The following is an 18,158-nucleotide window of genomic DNA, read 5'->3' on the forward strand; positions in this document are numbered from 1 at the left end:
AACCGTTCATGTTTAAGTAGCAATGAATCTTATAACTTGGAGGAAACAGAAGACTGATAATCCGTTTTTGGGAGATCGCTTGCTTACGATCTGACGGATGTGGTGGTGGTGGTAAGGTTTGGCAGAAAGATCTGGTGCGGATACTCGTCTGGTGGAGGCCCCTTGGTGGGGGTCCTTTACGGTTTTTTTAGTTGATTAATTACACCCAAAGGGTAGTATATTCATGAAATTATATGCTTTTGGGGGCAGTAGAACAACTTACTTTACGAATACTAGTATTTCACTCAATATTCTACCTTTAAGTGATCGTTTGTCTCAGTGTTCTTTTAATAAAATATGTAATCAATAGTTAACCTTCATATTAATTTTCATTAAAATTTTATTAATAAACAAAAAGAATGATGAAGTTTGATTGTTTTTATAAAAAAATACAAATGAAAAATTATTTTCACATAGAAGTAAATTTGTTCTACAGAGTAACATTATGATATGACGCTGAGCAAAACCAGAGGTTAGGCTCCAAAGTTTCTCTCTGAATTGAATGTTATTTTATTTGAAACTCTATTTTATCTCTGTTCCACTGTTTACATATCATAGAACGATTTTTATTACCTCCGTGTACAATGGTTTAAGGATGTGCTGGTCAAGTTGATGCAGTGCTCGTCTCCTGTCCTAAAAATCACCGGTTCGTTCTCGGGGCACTGTGATCTCCGGTGTGTCCAGTTATAAATGGATACCTCATCTTTGTAGTTGGCGAAGTGAAGGCGGTCGAGCGCAGTGCCGGTCATGTTTCCTCCTTGTGTGCTGTATTCACACTTTACTTAACCGGCCGTCAAGTTTATGGGACTCACTTACATACGGTGATTATACGCTAGTATACAATCTCATTTGTCAAAGGATTTTTTCCAATAATCAATTCGGAAAACTTGGCGATTTTCACATAGGCAATCAATCAACCAATCAATCATTCAGAGTACCGTCCTCATATCTGAGGGTTGACGACCACAGTCCTCCACTCTAAACGTTCTCGGGCTGGTTTTATTAGTCCTCCAAGGTTTTGTATCTCTGGGGACCCAGTTTTTAATCTCATTCATCTATTCCAGTCTCTGCCTTCTCCTTGCCCTCCTACCCTCAACTTTGCCTATTATTATGCTATTATCCCTTCATCCCTAATTATATGACCAACGTACAATATCTCGTTTTCTTTTTCTATAAATTTTCAAGTATTTCTCTTGAAGATTTTACTAATTTTAGTACTTCTTCAGTTGTTTTCCTATCAGTGTAGCTTACTCTTACATTCGCCTGTAACACCACATTTCAAAGGCCTCGAACCTGTTTCTGGTGTCTGCTGTCGTCTCATACATCAGTCCTTGCCTTATATAGCCTTTCACCACCCTTTTTTTCTCAAATTGAACTTTAATGTCCCTTTTCATTGTGTCTTTTCGGTTATTATTAAATCCTGTTTATGTTTGACCTATTCTTGTTTTGATTACTTCCATACATCTACCATTACAGCGAATGCTACTTCCCAAATACACAAAATTTTCTACTTGTTTTAGTTCCCTGTTTGCCTACCATAATTGTTATTTTAGGGTTTATTTCAAATTTGGAAATAACCATTACTTTAGTCTTTATATCATTAACTCTTAAACCATATTTTTCACCCTTTCCACCAATCTGGTAACGAGTTTATGGAATGCCTCTTCACTACCTGTGATGAGAACAGTATCATCTGCATAGCAGATATTACTTTACCTTTAACTTTTAGTCCTTCTTTATTACTTGTAACTTCTTTCATTAAGAATTCTGATTATATATTATAAAAAGTTGGAGATAGAACACAGACTTGTCTTCCTGTCAAGCTGTGAACCAATTAGTAAGTTTATTCTTTACTAACACTGCAGCCTCCTATTGCCAGTAAAGATTATTTAAAATTCTAATATCGCCTTCATTAATGCCAATATTATTCCCAAGATACAACTGATCGCCTAAGAATAAATATTTTACGAATGATGATGAAACCCTTTAAATATGATGTCGTCCCAATTATGACAAAAAAATTTTTCTTTGTGTACAATGATTTAGTCTCTGGTTAAGGTTGATGCTTAGATAATTTGACACACAATTTGTCACTTGGAGTACGACGACTTGACAGGTAACGGTAGCTTAATATCATTTAATACGATAACTAAACATGGCGAAATATATGAGTTTGGTTTTTCATATTATACCTAGTCGGGTTAAAACGTCCGTGGCAAAGACGTCGGCATACTTACTGTTTATCACCATGCCTACATTCCTGATTAGATACGCTGGAACATGCAGACGTCGTATGATAATGTTAACTGTGTTTGTTCCTTGTAGATGAAGCGTTGTTATGGCTATATCAGCAGACAGTGTGGCCAATTGTAACAGTAACAGTGCAGCCTAGTCTTAGCATAAACCACAACAATGATTACAACTTTCAATAGCTGCTGCATGTAACAGTGATAATGATGCAACATGAAAGTGTAATCTAGTCATTCTAGTCTAGTTAATTATGTATTAGTCCTAGAATAGTGATTTTAAAAGTAATTGCTGCTGCATATTGTTTCTCTCTTGATTGTTTTTTCATTTTTGTATTTCTTTATTATTATTATTATTATTATTATTATTATTATTATTATTATTATTATTATTATTATTGCCCCCTAGGCCCCGATGTGGGTCAGTGACCTGTGCCCAGGTGGGCTAATCCCCGTAAAAAAAATAGTGCAGTGAAAACAGTATTACCAATGATGTCGACTGCCTGTAGGAATAACACATTGTCAGTAAAGAATTCTAATAACTTACAACCATCTTCATAATTACGTCACATGTAAGGAGTATCCTTGCAGAGCGTTCCTACTATCTATGATTAACAAATCAGTATTATTGAATGTGAAATTTGTCGGTGTTGTAATTACAATTTAGTGTCTTCTAGGCTTGCGAAGGGGAGCGATATGAATCTTGTAATGATTACAATATAGGTCTACTGTATATGGAAGTTCACGTGTATGTGGACCGTTGATAAATGTACACACGCACATATATATATATATATATATATATATATATATATATATATATATATATATATATATATATATATATATATATATATATTTCATGTAGATCCACAATAAAAACATGGGTAAGATAAATCTTGATAAAATCACACAGGAAAAGGGGAAACTTAACATGACTAGTTACGTCGCCCTTTCTTTTAAGCTCCTTTGTGTGTGTGGTAGTGTTGGTGTGCGGATTAGTGGATGTCGTATTTATGACCTGACCTCATGTTTAGTAAGGTCACCCTGTGTACTTAAGCCTCTCTCGGTCCTTGTAATTCAGTTGCCTCTGAAGATGTCTTGAATAAAGACGACAGCTAAGGTGCTCCATTGTTTCCCTTTTATATGTGATTTTATCAATATATATATATATATATATATATATATATATATATATATATATATATATATATATATATATATATATATATATATATATACCCTAAGGAAAGAAAAAGAAAAACAGAAGTTCCCAAGCGCTTTCGTGTAATTCACATCTTCAGGGGTGAGTCTGAACTAGAGAGTAATACAAATCCAAGGTATATATATACAGAGAGGTGAGACCAGGTCCACAATGGTCAGGTATTAGGTAATAGCCTTACTAATCTTTAAATGCCGTTACTCAAATACTCACCCTCCTCTGTATATACACCTTGATTTGTATTACTCTCTAGTCTGTACTCACCCTGAAGGTGAATTACGAAAGCCTTGGGAACTTGTTTCTTCTTTCATATGATATATATATATATATATATATATATATATATATATATATATATATATATATATATATATATATATATATATATATATATATATATATATATACGTTTATGCTTGAACGCTAAAACCAATGAAATAAATGTTTATTTTAAGAAGTTTCATTACCAATAAACTAAAATTTACAATTGTAGCTTGAAAACTGAGTTATTACTATCAAAAGAACAAGGTCAATTCTTTCCTTACAGTACTACATACATCATGTAAATTATTTTTTCCTTTTATGTGTAACCAAAGTCTACGGATGAAATTTATATGAATAATCTCTCCCACAATATATATATATATATATATATATATATATATATATATATATATATATATATATATATATATATATATATATATATATATATATATATATATATATATATATATATATATATATATATATCACCATCGCTGCTGTAATAATCATTCCCTCATCATCAGTAATTAAAATACTATACCATTAAAAAATATGAATTAATTTCCTCTTCAACTTATTGATCGTCCCAAAATGAAGGTTTGAGTGGATAGATAATATTGACTTTGGCCCCAATGACTCCCTCTGCCCGGGCTAAGAATCACTGATAACGGTATAGGTTCTGAAATACGAGTTACATACTCTGTTATAACAAAACATTCATTCAAGGTGAAATTATTTATTGGGGGGGACATAAGACGATGATCGAAGATGTAATAAGAATGACATTCTCTTGGTCTCATGTACGATCTAGTGATACGGAATTCTGTTCTTATCCGTCCCCTACTTCCGTCAATAACCAAGCTCACATATATCAGCAGCCATCTGAGGTTCCGGCTATGATAACCAAACTTTTATCAGCTAGGAAACTTCGCGGGAAGTAACCGTCCCTTCATATACTGTACAGGTAATACTTGACGTCCTCCTTTTTCTGTTCTCAATAGCCGCCTTCTTATCTTCATTATTAAACCTCCAGTATCCCTAAGTAGCTCTCTTGTGAAACGCGAGAGTTGATGAATTAATAACGTACTCAATGCCACCAGACCCTATACGGTGGGAAGAGATAAGCTTATTTATACGACCATACTTACCCTTATCAAGTGAGAGCAATTGATAAGAGTCAAGCATCGTAAACTCTTATTACTCGTACCAGTTGCCTGTTGGCTACGTCCTTTATGTGAGATCTCCACCTAGCTCTCCTACACGTCTGGTTTAAGGATCGGCGTTTTATATCTTGACGTCTTGTCCCAGAAAACGAGTGGCAAGACCTGACTGGGAGGTCGGCACTAAGCAGTCAGCGCGCCATCACTACCAAACCATCGTAAGCCACGGACCTGTCACCTTTCTCTAAGTTTAATGACGAAATGATTTGAATTTTAACAACAATCATATTTATGTTATTGATGAAATACTCAACAGATCATATTTGGCTGAAATTCCATTTTCCTGGTCTATTATATTAAGGAAAACTTTGTTAAACGTAAAATTAATTCAACCTTTGTTACAGAGACAACCCATTGAGGTTGAGTACAATGTTATTTTAGTTAAGAGATGCTTAAATCATCGTCCTAAGGAGTCAAGATGTGCTATAAAACGAACAGGGTGTCCAAAACTATACATGACACTGTTAATACTATATAATACATTTCACATTACGGAGGGTATATAATAACTAATACCCAAAGGAACTAATATTAGCGCATAAATTGTGATCACAACCACAGGGAAACGAAACGAAAAGACCCAAGAGATTTAGTGATTATTCACCTCATCAGAATATTATGCCTGTATAGTAGGAGTGATAAGTTGAGGATAATTTCCTATATGAGTTTCCTATTTGCAACATTCAGTCCTACATTATTTGAATCACTTATGCTCTTTGTGATTTTTGTACTAATATATACATGTATCTTTGGGAGCAAAAGAAGCTTATTAAACACTAAACGTATTTTTTTAATGAAAATATGGCGATGGTTGATCCTTTATCTCGACACAGGTACAGTACATATACACGTGAACAAGGTTGCATTGCATTATACAGTAAATGAGGACTTAATTAAAATATTTTTCCATTCTCCAGGAGCTGCCAAAGTCGCTGTTTTTGCTCAAATAATGTTGAAGAAGCTATTGTAACTGCTGTTGTAGAAACTTGGGTAGATGCAGAAGAGGCTGGTGGTAGTACTGTTGGAGACACTTTTGGACTAATATAGCTTGTAAAAGCTGTTTAAGAAAGCACTGTAGCTGCTAGGAAAGCCGAGGTTGCTGAAGGAGAAACTAATTAAGATGAACTATTTTGAAGTTGCCGTTATTACTGCAGTTGTAGAATCTATCCAAAAATGAGTGCCATGAAATCCAAAAGAGAAAGCTTTATCTACGAAAGAAGACGGTACTGTATATAATATAAGAATTGGTGAACGAGGTGCCGGGGAACCTTGACACAAGCTCTCAAGAAAGTTGTTGGTGAAGGTGTTGGTCTTGAAGAAACTGCTGAAGAACTCCATTTCAAAGTCCACTGGATATGACGTGACAACAGGAGTCGCTCTTGTGGAAGTTGCTAAATTAGCAGCCATTGGAATTTAGAGGTTTAAGTAGACTCTGCAGTAGCGGGATAGCTGGAGTAATGGAGGCTGTGGTCGCTCGAGGAAGAAATGGGAACATGAGATGTCAAAGATGTAGATCACCTCTTAAGCTCTACCTCTACATGCTACTACCTGTACTAATATTACTGCTACCTGCCTTGACCCAAGCTACAGGTAAGTGATGGATATTCACACCCCAGGTTGAAGTTTACATCAGTCTTTTGGCTAATGTATGTATGTATGTATGTATAAAATCTCCATTAGCCAGAATCCCTCTTCACTGGATGTCTCCGATAGCCGGATTGACATTTTCTCAGAAAATTGTTCCCAAAGCCAGAATTTTCCGGATAATTCCAGCTTTGGGGAGGATTTTTCCGAGGGGTACATTTTCTGGAAAATTACGAGAACAATTTCCCGGTACCCGGATAATTCCGTGGATGGGGGATTTTTATTCCTGGTTTGAGAGATGACGATCAGTGGCATTTTCCAGAAATTCTGAGAAAATTTATCCGGTACCCAGGAAATTCCGGAAAATTCTGGGGATGGGGATTTTTTCTGGAAATTTTAGAGAAAATTCCAGTATTGTACCTGAAAAAATTCCGGGGATGGGGGTATCTCTTTCCAGGTTCAAGAGACGATGTAAAGCAAAATTTCTGGAACTTCTGAAAAAAATTTCCCATTGCCCAGAAAATTCCGGGGATGAGGGATTTTTTCCCCGCTTTGAGAGTCTTCTCGTTACCCAGAAGTGCTCTGCACCAATTGTTCCGGCTAACGGAGATATCACTTGAATATGCACTCCTTGTCAATCAAGCTATGACTTTAGGCTATTTTTCAGTGTGATAACTTAACTTTTTATCCATCTGCCTGTATCTCCATCCATCTGTGTTGTTTATATACTGTAAGAATATTTTATCTATGCGTCTGTCTGTACTTAATACAGTAAGTATATAAACAGTACATATATCTTGTGTCTGTACATAATACAGTATATGTATATACAGTATATATCTTTCTCTCAGCTTAACTTTGAATGTTCAGTATGTATCTCCAAATTGACCAGTCTTTGTTCTGTGAGGTTCTGGCAGCAGTTTGTCAGATTCCAAAGGAATTTTTTTGTATTTGACCTCATTCTGTGTGAAAACATCAAGATAACGGAATAATGGTAAATAAGCAACATTCGTTGGACTTTCTTTGTCGTATCATAAGCTTACACCTCAGAAAGTCTATATACATAAGTCGAGTTCCTCATATGACACGTCACTCTTTGCAGTGTTGTAGTTCACGTCACTAACACTATATAATACCCATTATTTTGTCATGTAAACTCAATCTACTAATACTAGTCAATTTGAAAATATTTGTGCATTTTCACTGTTGATCTATAACTCATTGACCTGTTAAGCTCACAAGTCTGGGACTGAAATTTTATCTCATTTACTTTATCTTGTATTTTCAATTCAATGGCAAGGAAATGGTTTAGATATGCATGCTATTGTCTCGACATGTCTTCCACAATGCACTGTTGTGTCATATGCTCACATCAATAGGACTTGCATCTTATAGGTGAGATGATCAACAATTCAAGGTTGGGGCCAGTAAAATCCTTTAGGGAGACACTAGGAAAGATCTGCCTGAGGCCACTGGGAGACCAGAGCACAGAGGCAGCAATTCGGTTGGAAATCAAATCAACATTCAAAAACATTATTACTACAGCCGGCAATAGCACCATACCCCCTGACCAGTTAGCACCCGACACCTGGCATACCCTTAGGTTCCAGCACTCCATTGTCAACTACAGAGTAAGTCTTGAGTTTTATCCGAGTTTCTAATTTGTTTCCATACCAATGTCTATCAATCTGTAGACTACAGTCAATAACATCTAAAAGGTGTCTGAAAAACACCGTTATTAGCGAAAACGTTATTTGTGTGACATAAAAATACATGTAAAAAGGGTTTATTGGTGCTGCCGCCACAAGAATTCAAACTGAGAAACTCCATTGTTGTGATGAATGTTGGCAACTGGGGAGGTGAATGGCCTTTCAACCACCTTGTGGCCCCACAGATGCATTCACATAATATTTTTTATTATTATTGTAAAAATTTTTATTAAAATCACAATTATTTTTTAATTTTTGTAAAAATTTCAAAATTCCTTAAGGGTGAATATTTTTCATAACCCAAAATTCTGTAACCCGAGGATGCCTGTACATACTGTACTGTGCAATTATGTACTAATAAAAATGAAGAGTTATCTCTGTTTGGCAAAAATATAAATCAGTTATGCTTTCAGACTTAATAACATACCGGTAATTATTCCTATTTAATGAAGTTAGTGTAAGTACAGGGTGCTCAGAAAAAATTATACATATTTTCATGGAAACCTTGTGAATGCTTGTATTATAGCAGCAACATTGTCCAGTTTGTCCTCACTTGTGGGAGACCTCACAAATGACCAAGTGAGGACAATGTTTCTGTTGTAATACAGTACAGTACAGTACAAGCACTAACATGATCTCCACCAAAATTTGCAGGGCAGTGTACTGTATATACATTTTTCTAGATACCATATACAGAACTGTACTGTACAGTTTAACACTTTCTTGTACTTGCTACACCTTCAGCACTCCCTCGCACAACAATGTTGTTGTTGTAATATATTGTACTGTACAAACATTCATGCTATCTCTACAGAAATGTGTAAGGTAGTGTGCACAGGTGCACTACAGTATACAGTTTTTTTAGACACCCTGTATAACATTTTCTTGCCCTTGCCACCCTTCAGCACTCCCTCGATGTGGAGGTGGACAACCGCTCCATCATCTTTAAGAAGACCAACAACAAGATGTTTACCTCTTCCTACAACTTCGACCAGGTCAGACTATTCCTCAAGGTGAGGTTCTACAGGGTTCCATTTAAGTATGGTAGTACAGTAGCAGGATCAAATCATGCATAGATGCCATATTCTTTTGGTATAGTTCTACTGGTTGTCAGGTTGAAGTTGCTTAGAAGTTTCTTGTCCTTATGTGAAGCCGTTGTCTCAGTAGTTGAGGTAAATACAATACTGTACGTTTAGTACAGGAGGGCTGTATACACTCGATCACTTAAGGATACAATACCATAATATACTGTCTGGGTACTACAGGTGGTTAGTTGATATAAACATAGCTAAAGTTAGACACTGCTTCATCTTACTTTAGTAATTTTTAATTTTGGTTAAATTTCATATTTTATATGCAATATTTTTATAATTCATAGTGCCACAGCTCATGTTCTGTTGAGTGATAGCTGCATACAGCATTTCAGTTTTCTTCTCTGTAAAGTATAGGGCTGCAAGTTAAGTAAACTCTTCAGTAACAGAACTTGCATAAACTGAGCATGTACAGTATATAGGACTCTATTTACTGTATAATACAGTTCAGTACTTTATTTGCAGGGACGGGTGGAAGTAAGCGATTGTTCACCCACAGAAGACCCAACAGTCACTACCATCACCACTACTACTACTACTACCACATCTACAACCACTACAATGATGACTACCTCCACTTCTGCCACCACAACTGAGCAGCAACCGACCTCAGGTATATTATGTGTTGCTTCACATCCAGTTCCTCAACTCGTTTAACTCTGATTGAATCATAGCTTGGTTTATAGCCTTCCAATCATATTCTGCAACTGGGAATCCCATAACCAGGAGCGAGCTAAGAATTGGAGCAATTCAAAGCACTGATTCAGATCAGTATTGACTTCATTCATCTGCAGTTTAGTGAATCATATGAGGTAAAAGGGACATAAAGTACAGTAATTCCCAATAAGTATGCTTATTCTTTTCACAATGCACGATAACAGATACTATACAGTATATACCATTCAGTGAGGTAAATGTAAAATGAAGGTATTTAAATCTTGTTATTTCCACTGGGCATTTTCCTGAGAGAGAGAGACTTGGAGTTGCTCTTACATATGAGACCAGAGGGTAGGGACACACTTCTTGGAGAATGTACCGGTAACCCAGATTTAGGGAAGACTAGGATATTGTACCCAATACTGGAACTCTAATTAAAAATGTAACTCCATGCCTCCAGTTAACAGACCTTCTGGTGGGTTCTTCCATGTTATACGATAAAACACAAAAAATTTCACAATAAATTTTAAAAAGACATTATGTTACTGTTATTTTACTAGCCAGATCTATCTTGAGACAGTGTACAGTGAGAGCCCTCCATAATCCTCTTCCAAAATACCATGTTATATACTGTACTACTCTGACAAACACCAATACAGCAAGTTCCTTTTAAGAACCTCAGGCCAAATTGGATAGACATGGCATAGGTGATGTGACTTCTTGAACACCAACTGTACTCTACTCATGTTGTTAGCAAAGCAAAACATTTGCAAATCAATGTACAAGATGTTAAAAACTCACATTACAGCAACACAGAGTGAATAACTGAATAAATCACATTAAAGCCCATCTCAGTGCTCCATAACAACAAAGACCAAACAATGAGCATCTCTAAATGAAAGTGGATTTGGCACGTCTACACCTGAACCTGGATAAGTGGCTGGCTAGAGAGAAGTGGGAGTAATTCTGCAATTTTGCTCTTTAGCTGAGTCTGTCAAGGGAAGAGCAGGTTGTGCACTGCTGTGTGGCTTCACTTTTTACCCCTCAGACTGCAGTGGCAACTGGTTTTAATACCCCTTTTTCAGGGCTAAAGTTGCCATGAAAGGGTTGCCTGATCATCAGATTAGCCCCAGACACCTTAGTTTAGAGTTCCTTGGGTTCCTAACCCGTAAAGTTTGAAGACATACATGATGTTCTCAAAAAATGGTATTAGGTCATAAAAAAGGTGAACAACCTAAGGAATAGTTAGGTGCAGACTAAGAATGTCAGCAGTGTTTAACTCCCGGGTGTGACAAAGAATGTTACCGGTAGTTCTATTTCTTATAATCTTGATACATGGTAAATCTATACCAAAATTAAAGGCTTTTAGAGATACCCTTAAAAATATAATGTGATTTTATAAGCAATATCTAAATGTCAGTATCACTAGTCGTCTTTGTGACCTTGAATTTTGACTGATCAGAACCATGGGCACTAGATTTCCAGAGATAGCCTTCATGAATTTGGTACAGTAATTAAAATATTATTGCTCAAAGGAATTAGGAACCAGATAGGTGGTTAATCTTTGATTACCTCAGGGAATAGTGATGCTGCCTTGCCAGCTAAGAGGGCACTAAAAATTCATTCATACAATGCCCAGCTCCTGCTCTGTTCAAGTGAGTTTGTAATAAGAAGAGCATCAGGCTTAGGATCCTGCCTGGTGGCAACTGAAACACCACGCCATCAGGTAATCACAGCTAACCCACACAAGTGTGGAAAAAGGTCCTGAAAGTAATGATGATGATGATGATGACCAGCAGACAAACAATTAAGCAATATGTATGAACTGTACATGCAATTGGCTTAAAAAACAAAGATGGAGTACATCAAAATTTTTCTGACTTTTGCTTTTCAAAATATAGTATAGAATTTAGTTTGTGTGACTGATCCAGACTAATGACTAATAAGACCCATTTACAAAAGACTGAAGTAATAGTTTACAACTGCATGAATCATCTTTAACCTTCAACTTTCACTAACGTTAATCCCCCCAGAAATACACTGTAACTAGAAATAAATATCAGAATTGACTACTGCACATTACTGTAGCTCAAGATGCCTGTCACCCCGAGCTTTAAAAAATAAATACACCTGTATTGACATATACAGTATGATGAATTTTGCATGGAATATGTCAATACAAGCTGGTGAGGGATCCTTGTTAATCCAAGGAATATCTTTAGGAAGCAACATAAGTGGCCTTGAACAAGGCACCACTCATGTCACCACTGGCACAATGCAGGTCACCATTGACACCATAAAGAGTGACACTGGCTCAGAACCAGTAATTTCTGGACCCAAGCCAGTCATTACAGGCCCTCCTCAGATGGCTACTTACCAGGTCCCTACCACCACCAAGGAAGGTAATGGGGGAGTCCTGTATCAATCTCTTGAGTGTAGAGTTTAATAATTTATGGGGTATAGAGATGTGCTTGCCTCTAAGGTTTATATATGTGGTGTAGGGTGAGGATTATATGTGGTGTGGTGTGTGTGTGTGTGTGTGTGTGTGTGTGTGTGTGTGTGTGTGTGTGTGTATGTGTGTGCGTGTGCGTGTGTGTGTGGAGCTGAAATTATCTACAATGTTGCACGTATATCGAGCAGTGGTCCTCTCCACCCTGCTATATGGCAGCGAGACATAGGTTACATACATAAGGCACCTCAAGGCACTTAAAAACTTTCACCAGCGTAGTCTACGTTCCATCCTCCGAGTTCGCTGGGAAGACAAGAGAACAAATGCCAGTATTCTCGCTGACACCAACTGTAGAAGCATCGAGGCTACCATTATCCATGAACTACTACGTTGGACTGGCCAAGTTACCCACACGGATGACAGTAGACTGCCAAAGCAGCTACTGTACTTTAAAGTCACCTAACGAATAGTAAACGTAACACTGGCAGGCAACTGAAAAGGTATAAGGACAATTTTAAGACAAACCTGAAACGCTTGGAGAAGCACCATACAAGAAGGTGTCAATACATTTGAGTTAGCCCGACTGCATAACGAGGCAGAGAAGTGCCAATGCCGGAAATACGCTGCCGCCGCCCCTCCCGCACTAGATGTAGCCCCCCACATGTGCAACATCTATGATAGACCCTACTGGTCCCATATCGGCCTCTTTAGTCACCTCAGAACTCACCAACCTACTGCAGGTGACATCCTTAATAAATCATATCTTTGTATCATAGATGGATGATCCTCATACTCGATTATGAGTGACAGCTAAGTAGTGTGTTTGTGTGTGTGTGTGTGTGGTAGTCTCTGTGGGGAAGACTTGTGGTAATCTGCAGGGTATAAGTGTGTGGTAGTTTTTGTGGTGTAAATGTGTTAGATCATACACAGTATGTGATGTTTCTATGTGTGCATGTACAAGTATTTGTGTTTCTGTATGTATGTTTCTTTACATGTATTTGTACAGTATATGTTCCATTTCTATATGATTATACAGTACAAATGTAAAATTATTTGTATTTCTTATGACTACAGATGGAGCAATGAATTTTCCCATGCAATTCTTCTAATATGCTGGGGGTGGCCACTTACTGGCACCAGTTACTCCATATTGTATTTGCTCTTTTATGTGGCAGTAGTACTTGCTGAGGAAGAATTCTGTTAATAATCACTGCATCAAAAATTGGTACCTCTTAATTCACTGGCTAAAAGCCTCTTACTTTTACTATTCAACTAAATCTACCAAAATTGCTCCGTGATAGGAATGGCCCATACAGTAAGTAATTCCGAGATGAACAAAAAAATTGCATTCATTGATGAAAAACTGTATACAGATAACCATTGAATACCAAATAAATTAATGTTGCACTGTATTAATGGTTTCTACTCTTTTACAGATACAGTGATTGTGGGTGGTAATCCATGGTTACAGTCACTGGGGGATATAGGAGGTATGCCCATCGTGCTCATTATTCTGGTGATTGTCATTATCGTAGTCATTATCATTGTTGTAGTTCTGTGTTATCGCTGTAAGCAGAAGCAAAAGCAAGAGACGAATGGGAAGGATCAACGGACTGCTGTCGAGTTCCAGCCCAGTTTAGACAGTGAAACGCCTAAAGCAACCTACAGTAAGCTTCACCCAGCACAAAAGGACATGTTAACCACAATGACCTCACCAAGTTCTCCCAACAGCTACCAGGGTCCACCCGCATACACCAACCATACCACCACCTTCAAGCCCAGAAATCAAGTAAGCACTCCCAACTCACCAAACACCACCAATGGCAACACAGCTGAAAATATCAATACTCCCGTAAATAGCGTCTCCCCCAGCACGTCCCCTAACACTCCAACATATAGCTTCCCCAATGACACCGTCTATCCTACCATGTCTGAATACCAAACAAGGCTCCAAAACTGATATCTATTTATCTATTCAAATCACTTTTACCACTGTGGTAAAGAAGTGACAGGCTAACAAAAACTCCCTAGCAGAGTATATTACACGATGCAGGTCAAGTATAAGTCATTCTCTTGAGTCTTACAAAATTATATTCTCAATAAAAATAACAATACAAGAAAAAAAATTCTTAGGTGTTTGTAGACATATGTAATGTTGATAATTTTATCATCCAGAAAACACAAAAGGCACTCATCTACAGTGACACCTCTCTTGATGTAAGTTGTATTGTACTTGTAATATGTATTGTGAAGAAATGTGTACAGTAATATTCTCTGTATGTTAAAGTTCACATGGTCTGAATTTCTATGCAGGTATAAAATGCATGAGAATTCACCGCATTTACCTAATGCAATCACTGCATCAATCACTGACCACTAAATAGCTCTATTCAACTGTGTTCTGTTGTGCTGTTGCCAATTCCTATTTTTCAGTAAATTGGTTATGAATATTTAAAATTATTTACAGTGCATGACAACACTGTTAAGCTTATTGATATGTCTCAAACCAATTAATATATTTAGTCTTCAAAATTCTTTTGGTGAATTTTGTTGTTAACTTGAAAGATTCACCAAATCTAAAATTAAATCATACAGTATTCAGCAGAGAAAAAATAGCTGTAAAAATTTATACCAAACTTATCCACTTGATAAAAATTTTTAATCTGTCTACTGTACTATTTATTGTTTACTGTATGTGTACATCTCTCTCAACTGTGTGTGTAATGGATCAAGAGATACAAAGGGTCATAGGACAAGAGAATGACACAAGACAAATGTAATGGATGACAAGCTTATCTCTAGTGAAGTTTATTTTGGCTTGAAAGGATTGATTTATTGGTTTAAGACCACTAATACAAAGTAGACCGGGTTGGGGTTGTGTTGGGATAAGGTTGGTTGTTTCTTTACACTCAACTACTAAATTTTACCAAAACAAAATTGTTGCTTCATAGTTAACTCAATGAGGATTATTATGCTCAATTTGCTTGAGTGAAGGGTAGCTGGGTTAGTTTCTTTGGGTGACATTAGGTTAGCTGGGTACATTTAGCTAAGGCAAGGTTAGTGGGGCTAAGTTGCTGTGCTGAGGTTGTATGTACAGTACATGTTAAATTTGCTCCTGGAAGCCTGAGTCAAACAATGCCATTTGGGCTCACTACAAATCAAATTTTGAAGACATTAAAACAATAAGTGCTGCTGTGTTGTGAGGTGGTATTACAAGAGGGCAGGACAGTATGGAAGATACCTCTTAGTGTATGTCTCCAAGATCCTCATCTTAACACATTCATCCAGTGCTTGTACAGTATCATTTATTTTATTTTCAGTTGCAGGATTGATACAATTGTGTACAACACAAACTTTCCCTAAATCTTTGTAACTCATTCTTTCTACCTTGTATCATTCAAAATACTGTACAATAAATTATGTAAGATAAGTAATTAGAAAGTGAAAATCTTGTTTTGTTACTCCACAGAAACAAATTAACAGCAGCTGTTGATTCTGTACTGTAAAATGCTATATGCAGTACAGTACAGTATCTTTATTGGGCAATATAACATTTTGACATTTAGACCAAATATTTACTAAAGTTGCCATAATGTAACCTGACTTAGAAAACACTTTATACTGTACAGTACATCAAATTATAATCGAAATGTTTGGTTTGGTTGTCAGAAATCTTGTACCATAAAATACTTATTGGAAAACAGATTGCAATATTAAACTAAAATGTGACAAACATTAGTCTGAAGTGGTTTCTTTTTCTCAGCACCATTTTGTCACCTGTTTAAATTCTTGTACAGTATATTTCTGCTTGCTATATTGAGTAATGAATGAAAGTGTTTTTATGATGATTGAATCCCTCAAGTTCAGTTTATCCCATAAGTTCTTAAATCTGTCAACTTGATCCCTGTAACACCTATTACCTACATCTTGAATATAGGGCCTTGTTCCATCTTATTCACAAGGCTATATTACATTAAGTGTTGGATGAGATGTCAGGAGAAGTAGGGAATGGTTTAAAAATATAATGATCCCATACCGAAGATGACATCAAATTTGTAGTCATCCAGGTCGAGGTTACGGGTTCAAGTCATACTTGCCTTATCTACTTCTTAGGGTTAGAACAATCTCTGTAACATTAAGGCTAAATTACTTTAAGTGTTCTGTGTTAGACTTAAAAGATTATCGTAATAAATACTGTATACAGCTTAAAGTAAGAAACATTTGCAATATTCTTATTATTTTAGATCATCCTCATGCTGAGCACTTGGTATAAGTATCAGTTGTTTGTAGTTTGTAGTCAGATAAATGTTTTGTAAAACTATTTTAATCTTTCATATGATGTGGGAAGATTTTCAGTGGCAGACACTTAGAACATAACTCAGAAATGTATACAGGTTATACAGTATGAACTTACAACATTAAAGAGTGTAATGTATTTAGCAATACAGATTTAAATATCTTTCATCACCTGACCAAATTCCCCCAATTATTTCCATTTATCTATCCATTACCAGCTTATTTTTTTCATCTCCCACTTTTTGTTGAATGGATGAAGGCCCGATAATGATAACAAAAATAATAATAACAATAATAGCTGGTCTTTTGTTTCCCAAAAGCACCAGTTTTTCTAAAGAATTCACTAGTGCTCAAAACACTACAAAGTCAAAGACCTGAGAATAAAAAGAAATACTGTACACTGTACTGTACTACAATAAAATATCACAAAAAGTGACAACTCGACTTGTATCATTCATATACCCTTAAGTTTTAATACTTCCTAAACCCTGTAATTCTCCACTACCATGCCCTGTTTGGGATCTTAAGCTTTCAAAAAAAGTTAAGATCTTAAGTTGACAAAAGTCAGCTGCTTCATGGATGCAGGCAACAGATTGTACAATCTGGGTGCAGTATGGGAAAAGGATCGAACCGCAAATGAACATTCCCGCACCGCTCTAGGCTCCTCAAGGTGTGAAGTATCATCACTACTTCGCAAAATCATTTCAGAATGTGTAGTCAGTGGAATTGCACACTTTGACAATCACCTTTGATCAAAAATAATGTTAAATGAAAGGAAAATGCATCTTTGGTGTAAAAACATGGACAGAGCCACAAGAAAAATATTCATCTCATTACCAAGGGAAAAGAAAAAAGTAAGACGTGGTGTATATATTGTTCATATCTCTCTCTTTCTCTTCTGCTGTCTTTAATGGGGATAGTGCTCTCTAACCAGATTTGATACAAGTATAATGAGCGCTAATAGATAAGAGATGATACTTTATGTGGGGCTGGCCGTTGCCACTACCGCAAGTAAATTTTTATTTTTATTATTATTCCAAAATTATGAGTTAAAAATACTTTATACCTTATGATAATCACTGGTATTTCTTTAATTATTATTTTTTGCATGTGCTGTATGCAAGATTGAGTGTGTATGTAGTTAAATAAACAAAATTAAGAAAATTACATGCAATTTATCTATGCAAAATTACAAGTTAAAAAATAACCATAACATAACATAAGAGCTCACAGGTGGGACAAGTAGAAAATAGAACTTATGGGCGAGTATCAGTAAAGTTGAAGTTCCATAACCCAGAGAGTGCCTGCATATAAACTATGCAACTGCAGAAAATAATCTACTTAATCAAAATTTTCCTTCTGTTCAGTTGTTGTCTCG

The 18,158-nt window shown here is 36.3% G+C and overlaps 1 protein-coding gene across 3 annotated transcripts; it reads left to right on the plus strand.

Annotated features, from left to right (window-relative positions):
• The first annotated feature begins 4,908 nt into the window (after positions 1 to 4,908).
• On the plus strand, positions 4,909 to 17,219 carry LOC121871202 (location of vulva defective 1-like). Of its 3 annotated transcripts, none has more exons than XM_042373393.1 (7): positions 4,909 to 5,152; positions 5,912 to 6,584; positions 7,974 to 8,209; positions 9,193 to 9,300; positions 9,844 to 9,991; positions 12,258 to 12,437; positions 14,038 to 17,219. In XM_042373393.1, the coding sequence occupies exons 2-7, from the start codon at positions 6,452 to 6,454 to the stop codon at positions 14,442 to 14,444; spliced, it is 1,212 nt and encodes a 403-aa protein (XP_042229327.1). In that variant the 5' UTR covers positions 4,909 to 5,152; positions 5,912 to 6,451; the 3' UTR covers positions 14,445 to 17,219. The 3 variants fall into 3 exon arrangements, with proteins under 3 accessions (XP_042229327.1, XP_042229328.1, XP_042229326.1); XM_042373392.1 differs by having other exon boundaries at positions 4,912 to 5,152; positions 13,921 to 17,219; XM_042373394.1 differs by lacking the exon at positions 12,258 to 12,437 and having other exon boundaries at positions 4,910 to 5,152; positions 13,921 to 17,219.
• Positions 17,220 to 18,158: the final 939 nt, after the last annotated feature.

This window comes from Homarus americanus, unplaced genomic scaffold, assembly GCF_018991925.1.
Source record: "Homarus americanus isolate GMGI-L3 unplaced genomic scaffold, GMGI_Hamer_2.0 scaffold40565, whole genome shotgun sequence".
Classification (NCBI taxonomy): Eukaryota; Metazoa; Arthropoda; class Malacostraca; order Decapoda; family Nephropidae; genus Homarus; species Homarus americanus.